At 42.7% G+C, this 26,860-nt stretch overlaps 1 protein-coding gene across 1 annotated transcript in view; it reads left to right on the forward strand.

Annotated features, from left to right (window-relative positions):
* LRMDA (leucine rich melanocyte differentiation associated) overlaps positions 1–26,860 on the forward strand; it is a 985,783-nt gene that overhangs the window by 577,141 nt on the left and 381,782 nt on the right. Inside the window, exon 5 of the mRNA XM_050960402.1 lies at positions 2,916–3,042. Coding sequence (XP_050816359.1) covers positions 2,916–3,042 — 127 coding nt within the window. The remainder of the gene's footprint in view (positions 1–2,915; positions 3,043–26,860) is intronic.

Genomic DNA, 26,860 nt, shown 5'->3' on the forward strand with positions numbered 1-26,860 from the left:
GCAACTTTAGGATACTGCTGTGATAACCTTAGTAACTAAGTCATACATCACAGCAAGGAGATTTTGTGCAACAAATAACCCTGGATAATATTTACGAGGGTTGAATTGATATTGTAGTGCTCATTCTGTGGCTTTAGTAATCTTTTATAGATTTTTTTTATGGTAAATTGGTGTTACATTTAGGCTGAATTTGCATCACAAATGAAGTATACTGCTAACTAAAATATACCCTGGAAGTCATATGCTGGACTTAAACAATTGTTTTATTAAAAACCTGTGTAATTATATCTATAACATTCAGTTGTAATTCAATTTTGGCTCTTTTTAAACTGCATAATTTTTGGGATACTTTACTCCTAATGATAGATAGCTTTTTAAAGTCTGTTACAGATTGTCTTTGTGTTTTATCATCCCCTGAAGAACATCTCCCCCATTAGGAATCCCGAAAATACTTCCGTCCTGTGACACAATTGGCTAATTATTTTGTGGATTTTTTAAGGTAAGGCCCTAGTCCTGGAATTTTTTTTAAATGGGGGCGAGAAAAGGAGAAAAATACTCCCATAGAAACAATTCTTTTATAAGTTTAAGTTCTCTTAAAATGACAGAGAGACTGACATTTAAGGCTGTGATCCAAAGTCAGCAAAAATGACAGGGCTGTCTTCATCTGTTGTCAGTTTTGTTGCTGCCTGCTTTTTGATGGCATCTTTCATTCCATCATTAAACATTTGCTGATTTTCTAATACTGATGTTTTCTTCACCTGAATATTCATCTTTTCTCACCCTACACTTAGTGGGTGTCTTTGCTCATTTGGAGCTTCGCTCTTGACATATTATTTCCTTCTGTACATGTCTTCGTTCGAAAGATTCTGTTGTCATCTGAGCTTTTCTGCCAGTAACAAAAGATGGATGTATTCTTTTCCAGGGAAAGATACGGGGCAGCAGAATGTCAGAAAGGACTGGAAGGGCAGCCAGGAAAGATGGGAGGTGTCTGAGAGTATGGCAGTATCTCCAATATCTAGCTACACTGAACAATTGTCTTGGGACATGTTCTACATAGCAAACTGACTTCTCACTTTGCAAAGTTTATTACTATTATAACTATTATTCTGTTTTTATTATTTAATTGAAGTACATAGGCTGATGATTCATATTAAAATTGTAGACTATTTTAATGTGTGTCAGTGAACATATTCAATTCACTTGTTAAAAATTTACAAGGCCATTGCCTCAGAGGAAAGGTGTATATAGCTGAAAGGCTGTTTTGTAGCTTTGCTTTTTTTTTTTTTTTTTTTTTTTTTTTTTTTTTTTTTGATCTAGATGCAGAAAGGTTAAATAATTATTAAAAACATTAATGTGATGTTCATGAACTCTCTTGGTCTCACAACTTGGGACAAATCTAGAATCTCTTTGAGTTAATCGTAGAACCATAGGGTTAGAAGGGAATTCAAGGGTCATATAACCTAACAAGATGTGGGATTTGTTGTCTTTAAGCCATCTAAGACAGATGACTTTCCAACCTCCTTTTGAAACCTCCTAGTGAAGGAGATTCCAGGACTGAGTACTTCTTGAAGGTAACTCCGATCTTTAAAATAATAGCACTGGCTTTCTCTCTAAAATATAGCCATATGCATTGTGCAAGGTTTCCTGGGACTTCTAAATGTGTGGGAGTTCTTTCAAATGCCAGAGGGAGTCAGTATGATTACCAGTTTAAATGACTGACTGACTGATTGGTTGTTTATTGGAAACAGCTAGGCATGGGGAATAATATCAATCACCTTTCCACCCCTGCCAGGAAAGAGTCTGGCACTTCCTCCCTTGCAAAGTCTGTTTCACATCTGGTTGACTGTATGTAAATAGCAGGTACTTGAAGTAGTTGTATGTTTGGTTTTGCTTTTGATTCATGCCATGCTTTCTACTTCTGTATGTAAGGAGCCAACAGTATTTTTCAAGCTAATGAAGCTTCTGTTTTTGGATCAAAACATGCAGTCACAGAGAACTGGTAATGGGACTGAACAAGAACTTTGAATCTGAACACCTGTTCAAAATTTGTGTGTGTGTGTAAGAGTGCGCATGTGCACTTTGGAATCTAAACCTGAGCCAGGTTTAGGTGAATGGGGCCTATATCAGTAACAAGACAAAACTGGAACCTTATCTCCAAACTGTGGCGGCGTGAAAATTCCAATCTTGAAGACAGATCCAAATTATATTGCTCATACCATCTCTAGGTTAAAGTCTTGTTTTTAATAAGACTGTTAAATGTTATTTGATGCACAGCATAATCACTGTGTACCTTGGAATATTATCTTTAATGCACGTGATTTTCTAGGGTATATGATGGGACGCTGGATCAAAACCCTACTAGGCAATTTACTTGATGTTGCTAACGATGATTGTTGTATTTGTAGCAAAAGTCAATAAAAGTTTGAAGGTGAGTTTCTGAAGACCTGAGCATTTTAAAAAAAAAGAAAATTACAAAACTACACAGCAGGTGGAGAAGAGTCTGTGGTTTTTTTTGTTTTTTACATAACTCCATGCCCAAATTGTCCAGCAGGATATCAGAAAACATTACACTTAACAAATTTAAAAAAAAATTGGGAGTCATGCTTATCAAGCTCTCTGTATTATGTTCTCAGAAGGCTGCCTTTTCCAATTTGATCCATGTGTCATACATCACAATAATACTTCATTGGGGTATGCACCTCCAACAGAGTATCCCTGGTCCACTTAGTATTGAATTCGCAAAGGGAAAATATCAATTTCCTGACGTAGAGTAGGCTAGATTATAGGGAGTAGGTGAAAGATTGGGAAAAGAAAGGTCATTTCAATTGTATATATTTTTTGAGTCATATAATTTGTGAAGATGGATTTGTATGTCAATGTGGATTTTAACTCAAACGTTTTGTCATTTCTTTTAGGTATTTTGTTCTGCACAAATTAACCACCCTGAAATTTCTTGATACTCGGAAAGTAACCAAATGGGAGCGTGAGGAAGCCTTGTTACGAGGTGCCTTCATGAAAGTGGTAAAGCCTATGGATGCTGAGGTAGGAGACTATATGGAGATTACAATATACACTGATCCCACTTGCCTGCCACTTTATGAATCAGAGAAAAGTAACTATGCATATCTTTGTTAAACAGTAATATATCTTTAAAATATTTATTCTGAAAGGTTGGTTAAAGCTATGTCTAAGCAATGGACAGAGACTTTGTAGGCCAAAGTGTTGCTTATTGAATTAGGTGTGGGACAAAAAAACCCTTAATTTGTATTTTCAAAGATCAGAATTTTACTGATCTTTTACTGTGGTTGTTGCATCATAGTTGAAATGCTGGTTTGAACCATAGCTAATTAACATACACATGTTGCCAGGATCAAAAGAATATTTTTGCTCTTTTTAAATATCTATAACAACTCTGTGATATGTTGGTAGAAAAGAGAGAAGTTTTTCTGACACTTTGTCCCCTGCCATGCATATTGTACACAGATGTTGATCTCAGAACTCACACCTATGGTGTTTATTGACCTTTAGTTGATACATTGTAATTTAATGTGGTGTCATATTAATGAGTGTTGATGTTGGAGAGACAATTTCTCTAATCTATGATTCAGACTCAAGCCTCCTCACACCAGTTGCCTCAAAATTGGGCAAATTGCATGCCTTTGACTGAAACAGAATACAGATGCAATTTTTCCAGTTTGTCGTCTTTCATCATTGATCAGTACAAGATAACAGCACCCTTAGTATTTCAGTGTATTTGTAGCATTACAAATATCTCTTGAAATGATTAGCTATCTAAAATTCTTTTCATGTTTATTAATCTGGTAGGTTTCTATAGGCTGTTTTCTTCCCGAAAATACATCATCATCAATAATTTATTGTAGATTTCTAATAATACTGAATAATAGTGCAGCAGCAATGAAACTACACTACATTTGATGGCATAAGTGTTACTAGATAAATTCGTTATCAGCAGTACAATTGCAGTAGATAGCAAATTAATTCAGATTGATTCATTTTATAACTACTAAAATGCTAACAGTTCTTATTCAGGCATAGGTTTGACATATTGTTTACTAAGTACCTTTAGCTCTTTCAGCTTTTATAATACAGTGTGTAGTAAATGAAATCATTTATTTTTAGAGTTTTGTGAAAAGCTTCCTCAGAATATTTTTTACTAAATCCTGCAATATTCAGCAGTTAAAATGTGTAAATTATGTTGTGCTTATGCCATTTATTTTTTATAATTATTCTTTCTCTATCTACTAGGTCATTATTAGTGAAGTTTTATTCTAATGCTATTAACAGTGAAATTTTTCATTTATAAGTCTATCATTTGTGTTTCGACTAGTGCAGGAGAAAGTGGCTATTCAAGTCTGTACCTACTTTATTGGATGGTTCTTATTTGTGTTTGCTGTTCAACCAATTGCTAAGGGTAAGGTGTTCTCATAGACAGGATCCAAACTTTATTCTTTGTATTACTAATTTATTCCACTGTGTAGTTTTGAATTAGTTGCCCTCGAAGTCTTAAAAAGTAAAAAATACATTTATTTCAACAATTTTCTTAGCACAGGGTTTAAATTTAGTGTCGCTGTAGCCTTGTTGAATTTTTTTTAATTTTGTTACAGATTTGCTGATGTTATCTAGAATAAATACCTTTATAAATGCTTTCTAATGGCACAAGTAAATATCTGTAAGTGTCCTACAGAATTATATTCATCATACAAAGTTATATACTATACAAATAGCCAATTTAAAATAAGCAACTGTAATTGGGTTTGAATACACTTATAAAAACAAACAATTGCTCTGGGTGAGTGTGTTTTACTATGGATGTTCAGACATATAATATGTAAGCATATTTTGCATGGGTGGAACTGTTTGTAGATGCAGTGTGCGTGTATATTTAGAGATACACTACACATATACAAATACAGTGAAAACCATTAAAAGGAACATTTTCCCACAGTTTTCACAAAATGGTACTCTAGAATGTGAAATAACTGTTGTATCGCAGAAATCGTGGTGTGATAATTATTGAGAAATGATGCTTTTTAGTGGCAACAGTTGTGTGTATATACAAGTATATATGATGCTCTCCCGTTCATTTGAATGGCCTGTGGGTATCTCAAAATTTTGGGCAACTGGGCATTCGGATAAATGGACGTGCTATTAACTACATAGGACTGCATGGGAGGCACACTGTGCATTTGGATAACTAGGATTTTAGATAAAGGGAATTAATTATACTGTACATGGGTGGGGGCAAATAGAATCATAGGACTGGAAGAGACCTTGAGAGGTCATCTAATCCAGTTCCCTGCACTCATGGCAGGACTAAGTATTATCTAGACTATCCCTGACAGGTGTTTGTGTAACCTGCTCTTAAAAATCTTCAGCAATGGAGATTCCACAACGTCCCTCGGCAATTTATTCCAGTGCTTAACCACCCTGACAATTAGGAAGTGCTTTCCAGTATCCAACCTAAACAGACGATGTTGAGGTTTAAGCCCATTGCTTTTTGTCCTATCCTCAGAGGTTAAGGAGAATAATTTTTCTCCTCCTTCCTTGTAACAACCTTTTATGTACTTGAAAACTGGCACCCTGTCCCCGTTTAGTCTTCTCTTCTCCACATTAAACAAACCCAGTTTTTTCAGTCTTTCCTCCTAGGCCATGTTTTCTAGACCTTTAATCATTTTGTTGCTCTTCTCTGGACTTTTTCCAATTTGTTCACAAATTTCCTGAAATGTAGTGCCCGGGACTAGACACAGTACTCCAGTTGAGGCCTAATCAGCATGGAGTAGAGTGGAAACATTGCTACTTGTGTCTTGTTTACAACAGTCCTACTAATACATCTCAGAAAGATGTTTGCTTTTTTTGCAACTGTGTTACATTACTGACTCATCTTTAGCTTCTGATAATTAGTGTAATTGGAATGTGTTGTGAGGGTTTGAATAGATGCCATATGGAAATATTTTCCTGAATATTGTAGTACACTGAACCTGTTAGACTTATTATTCATAACAAAATCAAATTTGAAGTTAGGTTTCCTTCATTATGGTAAGCAGGAGATAGAAAAATGTATTCAGCCAAAAAAAAAAAATAAATCCAAGGCAGATTGATAAACTGGAAACGGCTATGATGTGTCATTTTGTTCTTTCCATAAAATAAGTGGGAGAGCCGAATGACCCACTAAGAACAACGCAAGAAATGAGAATAAAGTCAGGACATTTTCATCAACGAGCTTTTATTTACACAAATGCAGAAGTATTTGGCAATCACAAGTCTTTGCAAAGTCATAAATATTTTATATTGTATAAATTTCTATACTTACATTTATGTCTCAGGTTTTTATTTCTTTAACAAGACACTGCACTTGCTTATGCTTTGCTTCATTTCAGCCTTTGTTGTTTAAAATGCATCTGTTTGTGATGTGACTGTCTGATAGAGAGATGCAGTCATTCATTAGAAAACAGTTTAGTGTTACAATGTACTGTTCCATCTCTCCATGTATAGTGAGCTAAACTTCATTACTCTATGATGTTTTTATTTTCCTCTGTCAAAATATTGAATGTTGTATCATGCTTGATTTTAATAACAATCTTGTAACCCTGGCTGGATAAGGGGCATTGAGCCAGATGAGGAAGCCTCATTTAATGACCAGACTGTGACCTCATTTCACTGGCGTAAGTGTAGATCAAAGTGGAAGATGCCTGTCCAGTGTGAAGTATGTTGCTGGGCATGACAGCACTTCACATCAGAACGACAGCTTAAGAATACGACAGTCAAAATTGCTTAATTATGTCCCAGCTTTGTAATTATTCATCCCTGCTCCTGCAAAGAGCTCAGTTGTCATTTCTTTGACATAATTATTTAAAGCTGTACCCTCCTTCTGTTTATAGCTTGTCTATGAATTTTGCTACCAAGTGTTTCATCTTTAAGGTCTTAAAAATGCAAAACAGGGCAGGGTTAAATGGGCACAGTTGAAAATCCTGCATTTGAGGATTCCCCCTGTTTGTACATTGCTTATGAGCATGAATAAACAAAATTAATGGATGAAGCATCAGAAAACTGGGTATATTCGTTTGAAAAAAGTCTACCTGTTTGTTTAATTCTTCATCCACTTTGTATCACATTGGTTCCAGTTTTATATATCCTAGACATACATCCCCACATGTGCGGAGTGTGTGTGTATATAAATGTATATGTATATATATGCATATAAATCTTAGTTCATGACCAATATATATACGCCACATTTTTGTATACTCTGCGTAGTATTATGTTTATTTTTCGCAACATATGCATTTTGATACTCTAACAAATTGCCAGTGAAACCAACACTTTTTTGTTTCTCTTACTGCATTTTAATTTTATCTGTTTTCTCAGTTATGCTTATACTAACAGATAATATGAAGAGGCTGCACATGAGTAAGTCTTGTGATTTAAGCTTGTTGGACCAAATACTCCTCTGGTATAAATCAGTGCAGCCCCAGTGAAGTAACTTCACGTCTGTGGAGCTGTATCAGTTTACTCCAACTGAGCATCTGGCCCATTATGTTCAAAAGATTGAAATTCATTTATTTTAAAATGGCTTTTATTTTGTGATTATTTTTCAAATATTTTACTCTTCACATTGTAGTCTCAAAACCGGTCATAGATTGCTTTTTGTGAATACCTAAAAGAAGCTAATTAAGCAACAAGGCAGGTTGAGGTTATGGCTGCATTTCATGGGATGAGGTCATCTAACTTTTGTTCTCGCTATGCTGTGTTTCGATACCATCTTCCATAGGCAGGTGGAATGTTATTTTATTATGTTGGGAAAAATAGATTTTTAGCAATGCTGCTAACACTAGCTCAGCTAAACAAAAACTGCAGTACCTGTTAGTTTTTGATCCTATCAGTGTTTTCATGTTGCTTACCACTCACAAGGAATATTATTTTGCTACCCTAATAGTTTTAGCATCTACTTTTTCTAAAGCCATTAAAATCAAATCATACATGAAGGGAAATTTGAGTGATTATATTATATGCTGTGTAGGCATAAACAAATGGTTACTAGTAAAGTCACTCAAGTTTCCCTTCATGTATGATATATATATAGAGATAGATATAGATGATACAGATATATAAAATAATGCTTCTAAGACTGGAGGCATAATTCTTTGCTTGGATATGTGGCATCTGTATTAATTTGTCTCATGCACCTTTTTTTTCCTAGAATCAGAGAAGTTGGTCATTTATAAAAATAGTAAAAGATATATTAAAAGGGAGCCATTGGGAAATCTTTTTTCCCCATTATGCATGCTCATTTTTATTTTAATAAGTCTTCCCAGGATTCATTGCATATGGATCTAGCACATAGCATCTACACTAACTACAGAGCTAAGGGCACTAAAGGAGTTAAGATCTGTGAAGTGCCAGCTAGTTAAGAACTCTCTCTAAGTGATCCTTGACACACAGACTGTGAAAGTTTCTTCTGGTCCATTGTGTCAGAGTTCCATGTCCTAAAATGGTAAGCAGCCAGAGATTTAAGACTCCCAACTAGACTGTGATTTAGTAAATAATAATGGCTTCAAAGAAGACATTGCAGTAAGTCACGTTACAATCAGACATACTGAAGCATCCATCATATAGAGTTTCAGAAGTCCCTGAACATATACTTACAGAAGAGAGTCAGTAGTCCATGTACAGCAATATAGGGTGTAAAGAGTACTTAACTCTTAGCTTGTGTTTAAAAAAAAATCCCCAGATACTTCTCACATGGAAAACTGCAGTGTCTTTTATGTCAAGGATCTGCACTGTGTAATAATGATACTTGCCTGGGCCAAGACCAACTTGCCAAAGGGTGTCTATTTTAAATTTGTCATTTTAAAATATTTCACTGTTAAAAAAACAATTAAAAATATAAATGAAATATAGCCACAGAAAATGTTTTGCAGTAATGTTAAAGGTATCAGTTAGAGCATTTAGGAACTTTGTACAGAAAACATGATGCTGTAATGGTCTCCAAATAGTGAATCATCTTACTTACCTTACATATGACAATACTGAAGCCTAACAGAGCTGAGTTATGGAGAGAGTGTCATCCTTAACTGAGAATTCCCTTGCTTTTGTAGCTTTAAATCAGATAAATGTATTTTAATACTCCAATAAGAAGTGTGTGTTTAAACATAAGGACTTTTTCCTAATTAACAAGAAATTATTTTGCTGACATAAGAACGTTAAAATATAAGAAAATCCTACTTGCTAAAAACATATTTGTGTCTTTTTCTACTCTCCATTACTGGCACACCTTGAAAGTTTGATCTCTGTGTATGATTCTTCTTGGTTTCTGTCTGTATCATTTAAGTGAATTATCAAGAATACTTAAAACAAAACAAAGCTGTTCTACAAAGGAAAGAGAAATAGGCTGGTGCACCTGCTGGGTCTTCTCTCCTTTTAACCACTGTCACCGGTGTTGGTTGTACCAAACATAGGTGCATGATGCTGGTTTGGCCAATCTAGTTGCTATTAGTCTACAACCACTAATAGCCCCAGCGACTTTCAACAGTACAGCAACCTGCTAGCTCAGGTACTAGTAAATGCACATTTTAGTGAAGCCCATTTGCAATTAAAAAACAAAGACAAAGGGCTCATTCTCCTTTCTTCCTTCACAACCCGTTAGAGAAAAGCAAAGTATGGTGATGGCAAAATAAAAGCCTTTGGGCATGCAGTTGGAATAGAATTGAAGAACTGTACAAGTAGCATTTATAGAGGTGAAAATAGTTTGGTATTTGATCTTGTGTAGACACAAATCTTAGGGATGGGTAGTAGAGGGGTAAGTATCATAACACTGGCACCTTTTGGCTGATACTGAAACTCCAGTGAAAGGTAATGTAATACATTAACCCAGTACTCATTTGTTGACTTCTGTAATGATTATACGCTAAGAAGTAAAATAGTCCTAATTCCCCAAGCCAACAAAACTCAATAGAAAAATAAATAAATAAATGTGTAAATGAAGTTGGCATTCCAACATATGTTGTTCTCTCCCCATAGTACAGACCCTAAGGCACAGTCCTGGACCCTGTGCCCAGTAGGAGAAAACAAATTGTATGTAGGAATGCTCTTCTGGAGTCAGAGGATGGAACCTTCTCTGTTCCCTTCTATCCAGGCTACAAGGTTTCAGTAGAGCTTCTTTACATCCTCTAGCAGAAACTCAAGCCTGCATGGCTAGAAAATTATACCTATGTTTAAGTGAGGGATTTTTGAGAGTAATCTGTGTATCTAGCCACTCTTACCTCCAATACCCTCACTGTGCACTAAAGTACATGGAGTGCTCTGTAGTGAATAGCCTTTGCTTGTACTGGAAGATTTGACCTGCACATTCCTGGGTGCTCTCATCTGTGTATTCAGGTAATAAACTATGATAAAAACATGACATTGCCAAACTCAAGCATTCAAAGATCATGATCCAGGCCTCAAAAGCTCTTGAGATTATTTTGGGCTCTTTGTCTTTGTCTCCTGGTTTCTGAGCCTTATGGGCATGTATGTCACACTTTCAAGTTTTTCTGCACAACTGAGGGCTAGGAATTTGCTTTTTATTTTATTTTTTTTTAGAGTTTAAATCATATTCATGTGATTCAGGAAACCCTCAATATTGAAGTTTGAAGGAAGTTTGACAAGGAATAAATGAATCAAAAATATTGGACCTGCCATCCCTACCAATCTGAAATTAAACTAATTAGAGAGGAAGGATGATCTGGTGGTTAAAGTGCTGGAATGAGAGTCAGGAGATCAGCGATCTGCTTCTGGCTCTGCTACAGATTTCCTGTATTACCTTGGGCAAGTCTTTAAGCTCTCGTTCCTCATCTTATCCTTTGTCTTGTCCATTTAGACTCTAAGCTCTTTGGGACAGGGACTCTTGCTTACTGTGTGTTTGTACAGGGCCTAGCACAGTGGGACCCCCTCTCTGTTGCAGCCTCTAAGAACTTTAGTACTATAAATAATTAACAGTAATAATATATTAGAACTGACTGGGCTTCTTTTATTACTTGAAGACATACCTTGATATACCGAAAAGACCCAAAAGTTGTTCTTGAGAGCTTTTAAGAACCAAGTAACCTTTGTCATCATCCTGGTGCCCAAAGAAACACAGTCTTGATTTCAACCCTGAACTGAATCCATACAGCCTTTGGGAATTTGGCCCATTTATTATGAATGCACTCTCACTCTGTTTGCACTGATTGCCATGAGATTTTCGACAGGGAATTTTTTTTTTCTGATCCTTGGGCCCAGACTAGTATAGAAATTGTTTTCTGCTCCTGAAAGTATCTCTACTGCTCTGTTTGTGTTTTGGTCTATGTTAGATCACGAGATATGTTGTCTTAAAATGATGTCATTTTTATGCCAATTTTTTGCTTTCTTTTCCTAATCTCTTCGTTATTTCAGTAAAATTTTTGAGAACTGCATTGCTTGACTACCAAGAATATTATTTGAACATTGGGGTTCCAAATTCTCATTTAACATAGTACACTAGTTTTTAGCTCTGTCAAATCTTGAGAACAATAGCTACTAATATTCTGTTAGCATTTAACTTAGGAGGAGGAAAGCAAACTAGTGATCAGAATGATCAGATTTTAAGGTTATACTGTATATTCCATGACCTACCACAGCTACAGATAATTGTTTTATGTGACTAGAAAGATGAAATTATCCACCTTTTGAGTATTATAAATTTGTAGACATCATGATTCACAGTATTTTTGTTGGTAGCTGTAAAGGAGGAAAAAGCTCAAACCCACAAACTCGACAATAGTTAAACAGCTGGTGTGCTGAGATCACTGCCTATCATGCTGAGCAGTAATGTCTCATTTTTTCTTGTGCTCCCCTGTCTGTTTGTCTGTACCCACCTGTTGTCTTCTGTTTTGTAGTTAATCTGTAAGCTTTTGGGGGCAGGGATTGTCTTTCTATGTGCTTGTACAATGCGAAGTACAGTGAGGTTCTGGTCTGTGACTTGGACTTCGATACAGTACCGCCATGAGAATACATGGTTCATAATAGATCAGATTTAAAAATAGTATTTGACTCCCTTTTTTAGCTCTTTAGAAAATTTTAAATAGCAAATCTTGGGATGATGTGTAACTTTAATTCCTTCCAGATATATTGCATGAGGAAACAGTAATTTATGAGTCCATGTGTCCAGCAGAACATTTCTGCAGTAGTGTGTGCTGTTACAGTTAAAAAGTACAGCTTTTATTTGTTACTCAAGTTCATTTCAAAAGAAAAATTCATTGTTCAGCGCTGAAAATTATGCTAACGGTGCATACTGGAATGGATTTAATTCATTTGCTAAAAACAGCAGAAGAGTCGATAAAAATTGTCATGGCAAGTAACATAGAAAATTGTGTAGGTTATTAGACAGTTGAGGGCTTAATCACCAATCTTCAGTATGTAGATGTGGTACCATACAACATGACACATTGCAAATACATTGTATATTGATACGTAAGCGACAATACCATGACTTGGTGTCAGAAAGCAGGGTAGATTCAGAGATTTGCGCTAGAGGATGCAAAACAAATGTACTTCGAGTGATTGCTCAGGTGTATTCCACAGCAGGTATCTGTGCTCGCCACGTGCACTGGTGTCTCTTAGCAGTACCCGTACTAGGGGAGCACCTCTGTGACCCCGGGAGTGGCGCCTCTATATCGCACTATAAGGGGAGCCACATGCTCCCTCCACCCTCAGTTCCTTCCTGCCACCAGTGAAGGTAGTCGGAACATCTTGCTCCAGCCTTGCTGCAGCTTCTCTAGTTGACCTTAGTGATACAGTTACTTTTAGTAGTTTTTCAAGTAGTTAGAGTGGGCTTGGGGCATGCCCCATGGCTTCAAGTTGTGTGACTCCTGTCGCCGTTCTGTGCCCAGAAGTGATCCCCTGCTTGGGTGAAACTCACGCGAGTGAGTGCTGCAAAATCTGCAGGTCATTCAAGCCGTGGACTAAGAAGCAGGGGCACATCAGGCTTCGCGGTCTCCTGATGGAATCGGCGCTGGCCCCTACCCCAGCACACCAAGCGGACTTGGCGCCTAGCAACGCGTCTTCAGTGTGTAGCGAAGTCCTCTCCAGTAGCTGGCACCGCTCCCCTTCCAAGAAGCAAGGGCAGACTTCCTTCTCACAGTAACGCTGAGAAAAGGAGAGGAGTGAGGCTGGTCCCGAGCCGAGCAGCCCTCAATCCCCCCTCGGGACTCATGTTGAGTGGAGCAGCCCGGTTCCGTCTGTGCGTGCCTCTCTTGCGGTGAGGATGCCATTGATCCTGGAGGCTGCACAGGCCGCGCAAGACATATTGAGCTTATTGATACCTGTGGCACCACCAGCGTCGGGCCATTGGTCCTGAGGCAAGCTGCCGCTGGGCGCTCATCAGACCTCCCTGGCATGGTGCAGCTCCCGCTCCGAAGACTGCTCCTTACCTCGTTCCACGCAGTCTTCTTGCAGCTCACACCAGCCCTCTACACCAGTCAGATTGACCAGCTCGCTGCTCAAACGGGAGTCTCAAAGCCCCTCCACGCTGTGCAGCGACGGTCACAGGCACCGTGACAGGTGCTGCAGATGCTCTTCTTCACATTGCAGCTACTGCCAGGCATTGCGCTCAGGAATCCTCTCGCAATTTACCGGCACAGGAACATTGTAGCTCCTGGCACCGGGGCGAGTACTGGAGCAGCACTTCCGATGGGTTCAGGTCCTCGGCATTGAGGTCCTGGTCCTGTGGAAGGCACCATTGTAGGCGGCGTCACTCTCGCCTCTCCTATGAGACCATGTACTTGACGACCTCAGCATTGGCACCTAGCCACCCATCACCAGGTCGTGCGACTCAGCCAGAACAGACACCACCACAGGGGCCCCAATTGGTCAGTGGCAAGGGGCACTATGGCGAGGGCAGTGGTGTCAATGGGCATCGTGGCTGCAGATGTCCGCCCAGACGGGAACCCGCTCAGTGGCCGGAGCATCCCAGGTGCCTTCAGCCTCCCCTTCTCAGCAGAGGGACAAGTCAACAGGTCCCAAGTCAGCGGCCCTGTGCCTAGACTCTGACCTGGGGACTGACCCCCCAGTACCGCCCGAGACTCTTGGCTCCACATCAGCCCCCTCTCCGGCACTGAATGATGCCATTATGGCACTGCCGCCCATTCCACAGGAGGACTTCAGGACGCATCAAGACCTCAAGAGAGTGGCGTCCAACCTTCAGCTCCAGGCTGAGGAGATGGAGGGGCCCGACTGACTCTCTTTTCAATGTGCAGTCATCCTTGGCACAGGGCTGTGTTGCCCTGCCTCTCCACCAGGGAGTAGCCAACATTTCCACGACCTTGTGGCAAACTCCTGCTTCCTTGGCTCCCATTTCCAAAAAGGCAGAGAGGAAGTACTTCGTGCCAGCTAAGGACCATGGGTACCTCTATTCCCACCCGGCTCCTAACTCTCTGGTGGCAGAATCGGTAAACCACCGAGAATGACACAACCAGCCCACCCCCACCCCCCAAGGATAAAGATGCCAGGAGACTGGATACTTTTAGTGGGAAAGTTTATTCTTTGGCAAGCTTCCAGCTCAGGGTGAAGAATCATCAGGCCCTGCTGAGCTGGTATGAATTTAACTTATGTGGGTCCCCACCAAAGTTTGAACCTCTCCTCCCGGAGCGGGACAAAAAGGACTTCAAGGCTCTGGTAGAAGAAGGGACAGCAGTGGCAAAAGCAACCCTCCAGGTGGCGTCACACACAGCCGATACTGCAGCCCGCTCGATGGCTTCTGCCATTTCCATGTGCAGGACATCCTGCCTCCTTCTGTCCGGGCTCTCGGAGGAGGCTCAGTCCCTCATGCAGGACCTGCCCTTTGATGGGAAAGCACTGTTTGGGGACCAAATGGATGTCCGTCTGCACGAGATGAAGGATTCTCATACAACCCTGCAAACCTTGGGCCTCTATGTCCCGCTGGCTAAGGACAAGCCCAGGCCGCAGACTTCGGCTCCACCTGCACGGAGCAGATACAAGCCCCTGTCCAAGAGGCCGAGAGACCAGAGGCATCGGTCTCAACGTCAGAGGACCCGGGCTGCGGGGCAGAGCGGGACTAAGGGAAAGAGGAGGTTTTGACTGTTTGCAGGAGGGCACTAGGCCTGTTGCCAGGGAGACCCCCTGGTTAATAAAGTTTCTGTTCTGCAACCGATTTTGTCTTCTGAATGGAGTGGTCCCATATAACGTCAGACCAATGGGTCCTCAACACCATGTCCAAGGGCTACGTATTGCAGTTCACTTCGCCCCCACCTTACCACCCCCCATCCCTAGTGAGCCCTGGGGACCCGGAGCATGCCCGCCTCCTAGGGCAGGAGGTGACACTTCTGCTCCACCTGGGGGCAATGGAAAGAGTACCAGTAGACTTCCAGGGCAGAGGTTTCTACTCCCGATACTTCCTGATCCCAAAGGCAAAAGGGGTGCTCAGGCCCATCCTGGCCCTACGGCATCTCAACCGGTTTATGGTCTGCTCCAAGTTCCGCATGGTGTCCCTGGCCTCTATCATTCCCTCCCTGGACCCGGGGGATTGGTATGTGACCCTGGACCTTCAGGACTCATATTTCCATATCCATATATTCGAGGGGCACAGGCGCTTTCTCAGGTTCCTCGTGGGGTTGGATCAGTACCAGTTCACGGTCCTCCCTTTTGGTCTATCCACAGCACCCAAGGTTTTCACCAAATGCATGGCAGTGGTAGCAGCCTACCTCCAGTGGAAAGAGATGCCGATCTTTCCATACCTGGACGACTGGCTTCTCAAAGGCAGCTCTCAGTCCTAGATGCAGGCCCATGTGGAACTGCTCCTGCCCACATGCGCAGATCTTGGCCTAGTTGTCATAGCATTCCCTCTCAAATCTGAACCTTAGAGTTCAGAAAATGAGATACTAGCACCTGAATCCTCTAAGCTTAATTACCAGCTTAGATCTGATAGCACTGCTACCACTCAAAAATATAGTGTTTTGGGGCACTCTGACCTCCTCAACCTTCCCTGGGGACCCCAAGAACCCAGATCCCTTGGGTTCTTAAAACGAGAAATAAACCATTCCCCCACCTTTCCCCCTCCCAGAATTTCCCTCCCTGGGCTATCCTGAGAGATACTGATCCAACCTCTTAATTCACCATACAGAGAAGCATCTCTCTTCCCTTCCACAAAGAGGCAAACAGATTCAAGGAAAACAGAGAGGGATTCTCTCTCTCCCCCCTCCCATCTTCCCCACCCGTCCTGGTGAGTTATGCCAATCCCCTGGAATAAAACAAGGGAAAAAAGAAAAAAAAATCAATCTGGTTCTCTAAAAGAAATCTTTTAATAAAGGAAAGGAAAAAGTAAAGAATTATCTCTGTAACTTCAAGATGTAAATATTACAGGGTCCTATAGCTTACAGACACCAGAAAGAGACTTCCCCCCAGTACCAACACAAATCAACATATTCCCGGCAACTACACATATAAAAGTTAACTAGCCAGATCCACAATTCCAAATAGAGTAAAACAATCAAAAAGCCTAAACCGCCTGTTTTTACTTACTATTTGAAAAGAAACTTAGAGAGCCTGTACTAATGTCTGGTCTCTCTCAGACTCTCCGAGAGAAGAACACAACGGACAAAGAACACGCACAAAAGCTTCCCTCCACCCAAATTTAAAAGTATCTTGTCTTCTGATTGGTCTTCTGGTCAGGTGTCCAGTTCCTTGCTTGTAACCCTTTACAGGTAGAAGAGACATTAACCCTTAACAATCTGTTTATGACACTAGTGGTGAACGAAAACAAATCTACGTTAGTCGCAGTTCAGCGCATAGAATTCATAGGGGTGCTGCTGGGCTCCTTAAGGGCCACAGCCTCTCTCCCTCCGGGCAGGTTCAAGACCTCAGAGGTTTCATTGCCTTAGTCACGGCCTTCCCCATGACAATGGCAAGAGCGTGCCTTCAGATCCTCGGGCACATGATGGCATGCACGTACGTGGTCCGCCATGCCAGGCTCAGAATGAGGCCCCTCAGGCTCTGGCTAGCCTCCTAGTTCTCCCAGGCCTGGGACAGACTGGGCAAGGTTATCACGGTACCGCCCCAGGTAGTTGCCTCCCTACAATGGTGGTTCCTCCTGAGCAACATGCTGCAAGGAGTCCCTTTCTGGGAAGCCTTCCATCATTAGACCTGGTGTCAGATGACTTGGATGAGAGATCAGGAGCTCATATAGGGAACATTCAAACCCAAGGGAGATTTTCGGCCTCGGACTTGTCCCTCCCCATAAATGCCAGAGAGCTCAGGGCAATACCATTGGCGTGCGTAGCTTTCAGCATGCATCTTTGCGGGAAGGTGATCAGAGTCCTTACAGACAACACTGCTGAGATGTACTAAATCAACAGGCAAGGCAGGACTCGTTTCTTGGCCTTATGCCTGGAAGCCAAGCTTGTGGGAATTCTATATAACCCACAATATCTCCCTGCAACCCTTCCACTTAGCCAGTGTCCGTAATGTGTGAGCCAATCACCTCAGCAGGGATTTCTCCCACCAATATGGGTGGTCACTCCATTCGGAGGTCACCCACCAACACTTCCGAGAGTGGGGAATTTCCCGAGTCGACCTCTTTGCAACTGACCAGAACCACCGCTGTCTCCAGTTCTGCTACAAGGGAGGAGTGGGGAAGAGGGAGATCTCGGACGCTTTCCTCCTGCAGTGGTCAGGCCATCTTTTCTGTGCCTTCCCACCCTTTCCCCTGATCAGCAACGTCCTGCAAAAAGTAAAAACAGACAGGACGCAGGTTATCCTCATAACCCCGGACTGGGCCCAACAACAGATACGGAACCTTCCTGCACCTCTTAGCGGCCCCTCCACAGAGGCTACCGCTTCACCTGGGTCTTCTCTCCCAGGAAGGAGGCTACCTCCTCCATCCCAACCTAGCTGCGCTCCACCTGACAGCGTGGTTGCTCAGTGGTTAGATGAGGAGGAGAGGTGTTCAGAGGATGTCAAATGAGTCCTGTTGGAAAGTAGAAAGCCGTCCACATGGCAGACGTACCTGGCAAAGTGGTCCAGACTCTCTAGGTGGATGGCAGAGCGGGGAACCTCCTCATTGTCCGTGCTGCTCCAGATTATCCTTGATTACCTCCTGTCCCTTAGAACCCAAGGACTAGCTCCCGCCTCTGCCAGGGTACATTTGGTGGCCATATCGGCCTTCAACCTGCCAGTGCAGGGCCAATTGGTCTTTTCTCATATTATGATCTCCCGCTTTCTGTGAGGCCTGGACCATTCATTCCCATATGCTAGGTCCCCTGTTCTGCAATGGGACCTAACCTAGTGTTATCCCGTCTCTTGGGACCTCCCTTTGAACCCTTGGCCACGTGTTCCTGGTCTCTCCTGGCATGGAAGGTAGCATTCCTTTGTAGCTATCACATCAGCCTGATGTGTCTCAGTGCTCAGGGCCTTGACCTTGGAACCCCCATATAGAGTCTTTCACAAGGATAAGGTCCGGCTTCGCCAACATCCCTCATTCCTCCCAACGAGGAATGGCACTTTCACACGCTCGATGTGCGTAGGGCACTGGCCTTCTACCTGGACCAGACCGAGCTGTTCTGGAAATCCTCGCAGATGATCATTGCATCGGCTGAGCGTGTGAGGTGGCAACCAATTTCTACCCAGCACCTTTCCCGCTGGAACACCTCATGCATATGCACATGCTATGACCTGGCGAGGGTTCCCCTGCCAACGATCGTCAGGGCGCTCTCAACGAGAGCTCAGGCCTCATCGGCCGCCTATGTAGCCCATGTCCCAATCCGGGACATCTGTAGAGCTGCCACGTGGTCCTTTGTCCAATATATTTTCTTCGCATTATGCGATCATCTCCCCAGTGAGGGATGACACCGGCTTTGGTAGGGCAGTACTGCATCCCAGACACCCTTAAACTCCTACCCAACTCCATCAGATATAGTCACCTACTGTGGAATACACATGAGCAATCACTCGAAAAAGAAAGGACCAGTTCCGTAACTTGTGTTCTTCGAGATGTGTTGCTCGGGTGTATTCCACATCCCACCCTCCTTCCCCTCTGTCAGAGTTGTCTGGCAAGAAGATACCAAGGGTGGGGGGAGCGCGTGGCTCCCCTTATAGCATGATACAGAGGTGCCACTCCAGGGGTCGCAGCGGTGCTCCCCCACTATGGGTACTGCTAAGGGGAAAACTTCCGGCACCGGTGCACGTGGCGAGCACGCACACCTACTGTGGAGTACACCTGAGCAACACATCTCGAAGAACACCAGTTATAGAACAAGCAACTGTCCTTTTTTTAGTATTCTATTGGTCCCGGAGCAATCAGAAAATACATCCAAAACATAAACCAATATCATCTTAGAATGCCCAGAATTTTAAATAATAGCCTCTAAACTTACATTACCAGTGGGGTGAAGCTCAGGAGCTCTTCAATAGCTCACTGCAATCGTTGCTCTATAGTATAGGACAGGTTGGATAAATGTATAATATAAGACAAGTAAAAGTTGATACTGCACATATATATTAAGACCTTGGTCGTGAAACTGGATTTGCCATCTCAGACCCTTGCACACATGAATAACTCCATTGATGATTATAGGAGTCCTTGTCAGCAGATCCAGTTATAGAATTGGGGACTGAATTTGTCAGTGGGTATGCACTGGTTCTTATTGGCTCAAAATTGTCATTATTCATATGGTGTCACAGTGCGTTATGAACATAAGAAGAAACGCTATCCATGGCCATGGATCTTATAGTCTATTATAGACAGTTACAAAGTATTGAGAGACCATGCTGTGGTGAAACTGTGGAGGAGAGAGAGAAACAGTCCATAGGCAGCAAATCTAACTTTTTTTAAAAAAATAAGGCGCTTAAAAATCCAGTCATTGGCAAAAGGGGAGTGGCAGTGGGGAGCAACAAGGCAGATATAAGTGTTGCAATGAAGATAGAGGAAATGAGTTTTTAAGGCTGCTTTTAAAGAAAGTAGGTGGATTGCACAGAAGAAGAGAGGATATTACAAGTGTATGGGATGATGACTGGGAAACAAGGTATGATGCTGTGAGAAACAGACAACTCTCAAGAATAATGGAGATGATAGGGTGGACAATGTAAAAAGTGGAGTATAAGGAAATGATGACAGTAGAAATGTAGATAGGGGCAGAGTTATGGAGAACCTGGGAAGTAAAGAAGATGAATTAGGATGTGATTCAGGAGGAGACAGGAAGTTGGTAAACTGACTCAAAGAGGAGAGAGAGACAGTCATAATGAAGAGAGAGAAGATGATGATTTTTGTAGTCGTGTGTTATATGCATGGGAGAGGTGGGAGGTGTCATAAACAGATAGTTAAGGGTTAATGTCTCTCTTACCTGTAAAGGGTTAACAAACAGGGAACCAAACACCTGACATGGGGACCAATCAGGAGACAAGATACTTTCAAATCTCGGTGGAGGGAAGCCTTTGTTTGTGTTTTTTGGCTTTGGCGTTGTTCTCTCTGGGTTCTGAGAGTAACCACTCGTACCTACAGGCTCTCTAATCTTCTGTTCATATTTAGTACGTACAAAGGTAGAAAGGCGGTTTAGTCTTTTTGATTGTTTTTCTTTATTTGCAAATGTGTATCTGGCTGGTAGAAATTAAATGTGTATCTGGCTGGTAGAGGTCTAATGTGTATTTGGCTGAAAGTATTTTAAATTGTATTTCTGTTGGAGGAGGCTTTTTTTCCAGTTTCTGTAAGCTGACAGACCCTGTAACTTTTACCATCTAAAGTACAGAGACACCTTTTACTTTTTTCTTTCTTTTTATTAAAAGTTTTGCTTTTAAGACCTGTCTGATTTTTCCCCCTTGTTGAGGCTCAAGGGAATTGAGTCTATACTTAACAGGGAAGGAGAAGGGAGGGGAAGGGTGGAATCCCTTTGTTTTAGATTCACGGAGCATGAATCTGTCTATCTCTCCAGGAGACCTAATTTCTCTGTGTTGTGATTCATGGAGTTTGAATCACAGTAATCTTCCAGGGTAACCCAGGGAGGGGAAGGCTGGGAAAGGCAACGGTGAGGAAAGGGGTTTACTTTCCTTGTGGTAAGATCCAGGAGGTCTGGGTCTTGGGGGTCCCCAGGGAAGGTTTTGGGGGGACCAGAGTGTATCAGGCACTGGAATTCCTGATTGGTAGCAGCTTATCAAATCTAAGCTGGTAATTAAGGAATTCATGCTGGTACCCCAACTTTTGGACTCTAAGGTTCAGATTGGGGAAATATACCATGACATGGTGAGCAGCGTTGGGATAAGAATCCAAAAGCCAGTAAGATTATTATTTTTCTTTTTTCTTTGCTAGCTGCTTATAAGCAGAGAAAAGGGGGTTTTTAAAAGCAAGTCTGCAGGTTTTCTTTTTTTCTCTCTTCCTTCTGAGTACACTGAAGGCAGAGAGATTAAGGTTTAACAAGGGTCTTCTGTTAAACAAAGCGGGCTTAAGTGGTCAGCAACAAACACCAGCAGAACATATTTGCATATCAAAGGGTTTTCTTTTGTTTTAATTTAAACACGAAAGCTTAGGTAGAAGAAGTTAAAAAAAAGGCACTGTTGCTAGGCAACCCCAAGCAGAGGAACAGCGATTCAGACAGTAAACCAGCAGAGGGCGCCCCAACACAAAAAAGCAGGAAAAATGACTTCCAGGGCAAAACCGGGTGCAGAGGAACAAATCAAAGATGCAGACCACAAGCGACAAATGGAAAAAAGAGCTGAAGCTAAAAGAAAGAAAAGAAAAAATCAAACTGGCAGCCCACAAAAGAGAACAAGAAGCAAAAGTTGCGGCCCACCAACAAGATATGGAAAAGCAACAAAAACAAAGTGAACAGAGGGAAAAAGAGAGAAAGCATGAACTGGAATTAGCACAGGCTAGGCAGCATGCTCCAGCCAATCCTAACAACCCTTCGCCAATTATGGTTCCACATCCCAACAAATTTCCCACCTACAAGGCAGGTGATGACACTGAGGCCTTCTTAGAAAATTTTGAAAGGGCCTGCCTTGGGTACAGCATCCCTGAAGACGAGTACATGATAGAACTCAGGCCACAGCTCAGTGGACCTTTAGCAGAGGTGGCGGCTGAAATGCCTAAGGAGAACATGAACGATTACAAACTTTTTCAAAGCAAGGCCACATACAGAATGGGGATAACACCTGAGCATGCCTGTCGGTGGTTCAGAACCCTAAAATGGAACCCAGATGTGTCATTCCCCCGACACGCCTACCACATTGCAAAGAATTATGAAGCCTGGATATCAGGAACAAAGGTTAACAATATGGACGAGCTGCACCTCCTCATACGAATGGAGCAGTTCTTAGATGGTGTTCCTGAGGAAATAAAAAGGTACATCCTAGATGGGAAACCCAAAACGGTAACCGAGGCCGGGGAGATTGGAGCCAAATGCATGAAAGTGGCAAAAAAAAAATCTACTGTCAAGGGGAGCGAATACGCCAGAGGGCACACCGACAATAAACCCTATAACCGAGGGCAGCCCAAAACCCCACCTACAACCCAAGGAAAGCCACAGACACCCTATTCTCCCACCTCACCAGTCTCCAGTAACCCACCTCGACCCAGTGACCAGTCAGCTGGAAGATACTTTAAGTGTAATGAACTGGGACATATAAAGGCCAACTGCCCAAAGAACTCCAACCGAGTGCAGTTCATTACACCACCATCACACCAAAGATCCCCAGGCCCAGATGCCTCTCAAATACCCTTGGAGCGAAGGGAATCTTGGAGAGTGGGTGGAAAGAAGGTTACCGCGTGGAGAGACACGGGGGCACAAGTGTCAGCTATCCACCAATCCTTCGTGGACCCCAAATTCATCAACCCAAAGGCCCAAGTAACAATTTACCCCTTCATGTCAAAAGCTGTAGACTTGCTTACAGCTAAACTGCCTGTCCAATACAAAGGCTGGTCAGGAATGTGGACTTTTGCAGTCTATGACAATTATCCCATCCCCATGCTGCTGGGGGAAGACTTGGCCAACCAGGTGAAGCGGGCCAAGAGAGTGGGAATGGTTACACGTAGCCAAACCAGACAAGCTTCCAGACCCATTCCTGTTCCTGAGCCGTCCATAGAGGCCCCATCTGTGTTACCAGAGACCCAGACAGAGGTAGTGGACCCGGATCCCCTACCCATGACTGAAACAGCCACAGTACCTCCAGTTCCAAACCAGGAACTGGAAAAGCAGCCAGCACCAGAACCGTTGCCAGCACTGACGACAGTGCTTGCAAACCCATCTTCAACCCCAACACCAGAGGGCACCAGCGAGCCTGAACTGGCAAAAGCAGCAGACAGCCACACCCAAGAGGCTCAGCCAGAGCCTGAAATACCACCTGGTGCACCAGCAGAGAGCGGTTCACCAGCAACGAAAACAACCCCATCACCTACATCGCTTCCAAAGGGACCAAGCCCAAATCCACAGTCTAAGGAAGAACTGGTGTCTCCAGCTTAAGGGAATAGTTCCGGACTAAGCAGGAAGCAGATGACAGCCTTCAGAAAGCTTGGGCGGCGGCACGGAGCACCCCACCACCTCTCAGCTCTTCTAATCGATCCCGGTTTGTTGTAAAACAAGGACTTTTATACAAGGAGACTCTTTCTGGTGGACACCAGGAAGACTGGCAGCCGCAAAAACAGTTGGTGGTTCCAACTAAGTACCGGGAAAAGCTCTTAAGCTTAGCCCATAATCATCCCAGTGGCCATGCTGGGGTGAACAGAACCAAAGACAGGTTGGGGAAGTCCTTCCACTGGGAGGGGATGGGCAAGGACGTTGCCAAGTATGTCCGGTCTTGTGAGGTGTGCCAAAGAGTGGGAAAACCCCAAGACCAGGTCAAGGCCCCTCTCCAGCCACTCCCCATAATTGAGGTCCCATTTCAGCGAGTAGCTGTGGATATTCTGGGTCCTTTCCCAAAAAAGACCCCCAGAGGAAAGCAGTACATACTGACTTTGGTGGACTTTGGGACCTGATGGCCAGAAGCAGTAGCTGTAGGCAACACCAGGGCTAAAGCTGTGTGCCAGGCCCTAACAGACATTTTTGCCAGGGTAGGTTAGCCCTCCGACATCCTTACAGATTCAGGATCTAATTTCCCGGTAGAAACCGTGAAAGAACTGTGGGAGACTCATGGGGTGAATCACTTAGTTGCCACCCCGTACCACCATCAAACCAATGGCCTGGTGGAAAGGTTTAATGGAACTTTGGGGGCCATGATACATAAATTCGTCAATGAACACTCCAATGACTGGGACCTAGTGTTGCAGCAGTTGCTTTTTGCCTACAGGGCTGTACCACATCCCAGTTTAGGGTTTTCACCGTTTGAGCTTGTGTATGGCCACGAGGTTAAAGGGCCATTACAGTTGGTGAAACAGCAAGGGGAGGGGTTTACGCCTTCTCCAGGAACTAACATTCTAGACTTTGTAAGCAACCTACAAAATACCCTCCGACACTCTTTAGCCCTTGCTAAAGAGAACCTAAAGAATGCTCAGCAAGAGCAAAAGGCCTGGTATGATAAACATACCAGGGAGCGTTCCTTCAAGGTAGAAGATCAGGTTATGGTCTTCAAGGCGCAACAGGCCCATAAGATGAAAGCATCATGGGAAGGGCCATTCATGGTCCAAGAGTGCTTGGGAGCTGTTGACTACCTCATAGCCTTTCCCAATTCCTCCCTAAAGCCCAGAGTGTACCATGTTAATTCTCTCAAGCCCTTTTATTCCAGAGACTTACAGGTTTGTCAGTTTACAGCCCAGGGAGGAGTTGACGCTGAGTGGCCTGAAGGTGTCTACTATGAAGGAAAAAGTGATGGTGGCATGGAAGAGGTGAACCTATCCACCACCCTGGAACGTCTGCAGCGGCAACAAATCAAGGAGCTGTGCACTAGCTTCGCTCCATTGTTCTCAGCCACCCCAAGACGGACTGAACGGGCTTACCACTCCATTGACACAGGTGATGCTCACCCAATTAGAACCCCACCCTACCAGGTGTCTCCTCACGCCCAAGCTGCTATAGAACGGGAGATCCAGAACATGCTACAGATGGGTATAATCCGCTCATCTACCAGCACATGGGCATCTCCAGTGGTTCTGGTACCCAAACTAGATGGGGAAATGTGCTTTTGCGTGAACTACCGTAAGCTAAATGCGGTAACTCGTCCAGACAACTATCCAATGCCACACACCGATGAGCTATTGGAGAAGTTGGGACGTGCCCAATTCATATCTGCAATAGACTTAACCAAGGGGTACTGGCAAGTACCGCTAGACGAACCTGCCAAGGAAAGGTCAGCATTCATCACCCATGCGGGGGTGTATGAATTTAATGTGCTTCCTTTCGGGCTGCATGATGATTTTTGTAGTGGTGTGTTATATGCGTGGGAGAGATGGGAGGTCATGTGGCCAGAGAGAGAGACCCTGCAGTCATTGGGGCAAGAAATGACTGGTGAGTTTTTAACAGTGGGGATAGAGATGAAGGTATGGTGATGCTGAAGTGGCAAAGGAACATAGTCTTCTATGTCTAATCTGGTTTATCTCCACCTGACATGAGAGGAAGAATAGACTTTTGAGGATTAGAGATTTGTGTGATGGAGGAGAAGAGGTACTTTTCTTCACTGTTTAATTTCCCAGTGATGTTTCTTGAAAGACTAATATATTGTAGCTCTTTTTAAAAGTTATTTGGATTGGATTTCAATATCCAATACTTGTGTCCAAGATACATTATGGAAATGAAGTCTCTTTCCAAGGATTTGTGCTTTCTTTTTATTTGTTTCTGAGTCATGGAATCAAAGTCCTTTTAGCCATTGATGATCCAGTGGCATTAGGGGTGTTAATCCCAGAGCCCTGGCCAAATCCCAACACAGGTAATTATATTCTGTCTCCCTAGATTTCTCTGTAGTTTTAATGTAGTATGGCATTGTTTTTAACTCTCATCCTAAACTGTTATTTAGTGTGGCAGTTTGCTATTTAACTAGCTGCTGATGTGTATCTCAAAGTTGGCTGCATTTCAGTGGTAGGTGAATATTATTTATTAAATATTTGCAAAGCACTTTGAGATTCTCTGGCGAAAGGCACTCTAGGCATTGTTCATCATTAAAATATGTTTGTTTAAAGATGTTGTCAAGTTAACTTGTTTATTACCTTTGTTTTAAATTGTCCACTCTTGGATTTGTTATATTTCCCATCTGTTTAGATTGTCTGGAAACTGGAAATTTGACACCATCAGCTCAGGATTAAACAAAGACTGTGAACTACAAAAGCAGTTTCTCCTCCTTTGGTGATCACACCTCAACTGCTAGAAGAGGGCCTCATCCTCCCTGATTGAACTAACCTCATTATCTCTAGCCTGATTCTTGCTTGCATATTTATACCTGCCTCTGGAAATTTCCACGGCATGCATCCGACAAAGTGGGTATTCACCCACGGAAGCTCATGCTCCAATATGTTTGTTAGTCTATAAGGTGCCACAGAACTCTTTGCTGCTTTTGGAAACCGTGAGATCTTTCAGTATGGAATGCAGTAGAGTGTCACCAGTGTATCCATGACAATAGCATCCTCTGGACATTATCAGACTCTTCGGGTTTAGAATGTGGAAATTTATCCAGCGTTCCACCTATTCACCAAATTTGACTACGTTATTCAAGGGACTCTTGATATGTAGTCACTGTGGGTGAAATCCTGGCCCCACTTAAGACCATGGCAAAATTCCCATTGACTTTAGTGGAGTCATGATTTCAGCCCAGTTGTGTTTTTCAGTTTTATTTTTTGCTTTTTGTAGATAGGATAAGACATGGCATCAATATGGCTGAGTTCTACTTTAGTTCTTGCTTCTGAGAGAGATTCGCATGATTGGAT

The sequence above is a fragment of the Gopherus flavomarginatus genome, chromosome 6 (assembly GCF_025201925.1).
Source record: "Gopherus flavomarginatus isolate rGopFla2 chromosome 6, rGopFla2.mat.asm, whole genome shotgun sequence".
In the NCBI taxonomy this organism is placed as follows: domain Eukaryota; kingdom Metazoa; phylum Chordata; order Testudines; family Testudinidae; genus Gopherus; species Gopherus flavomarginatus.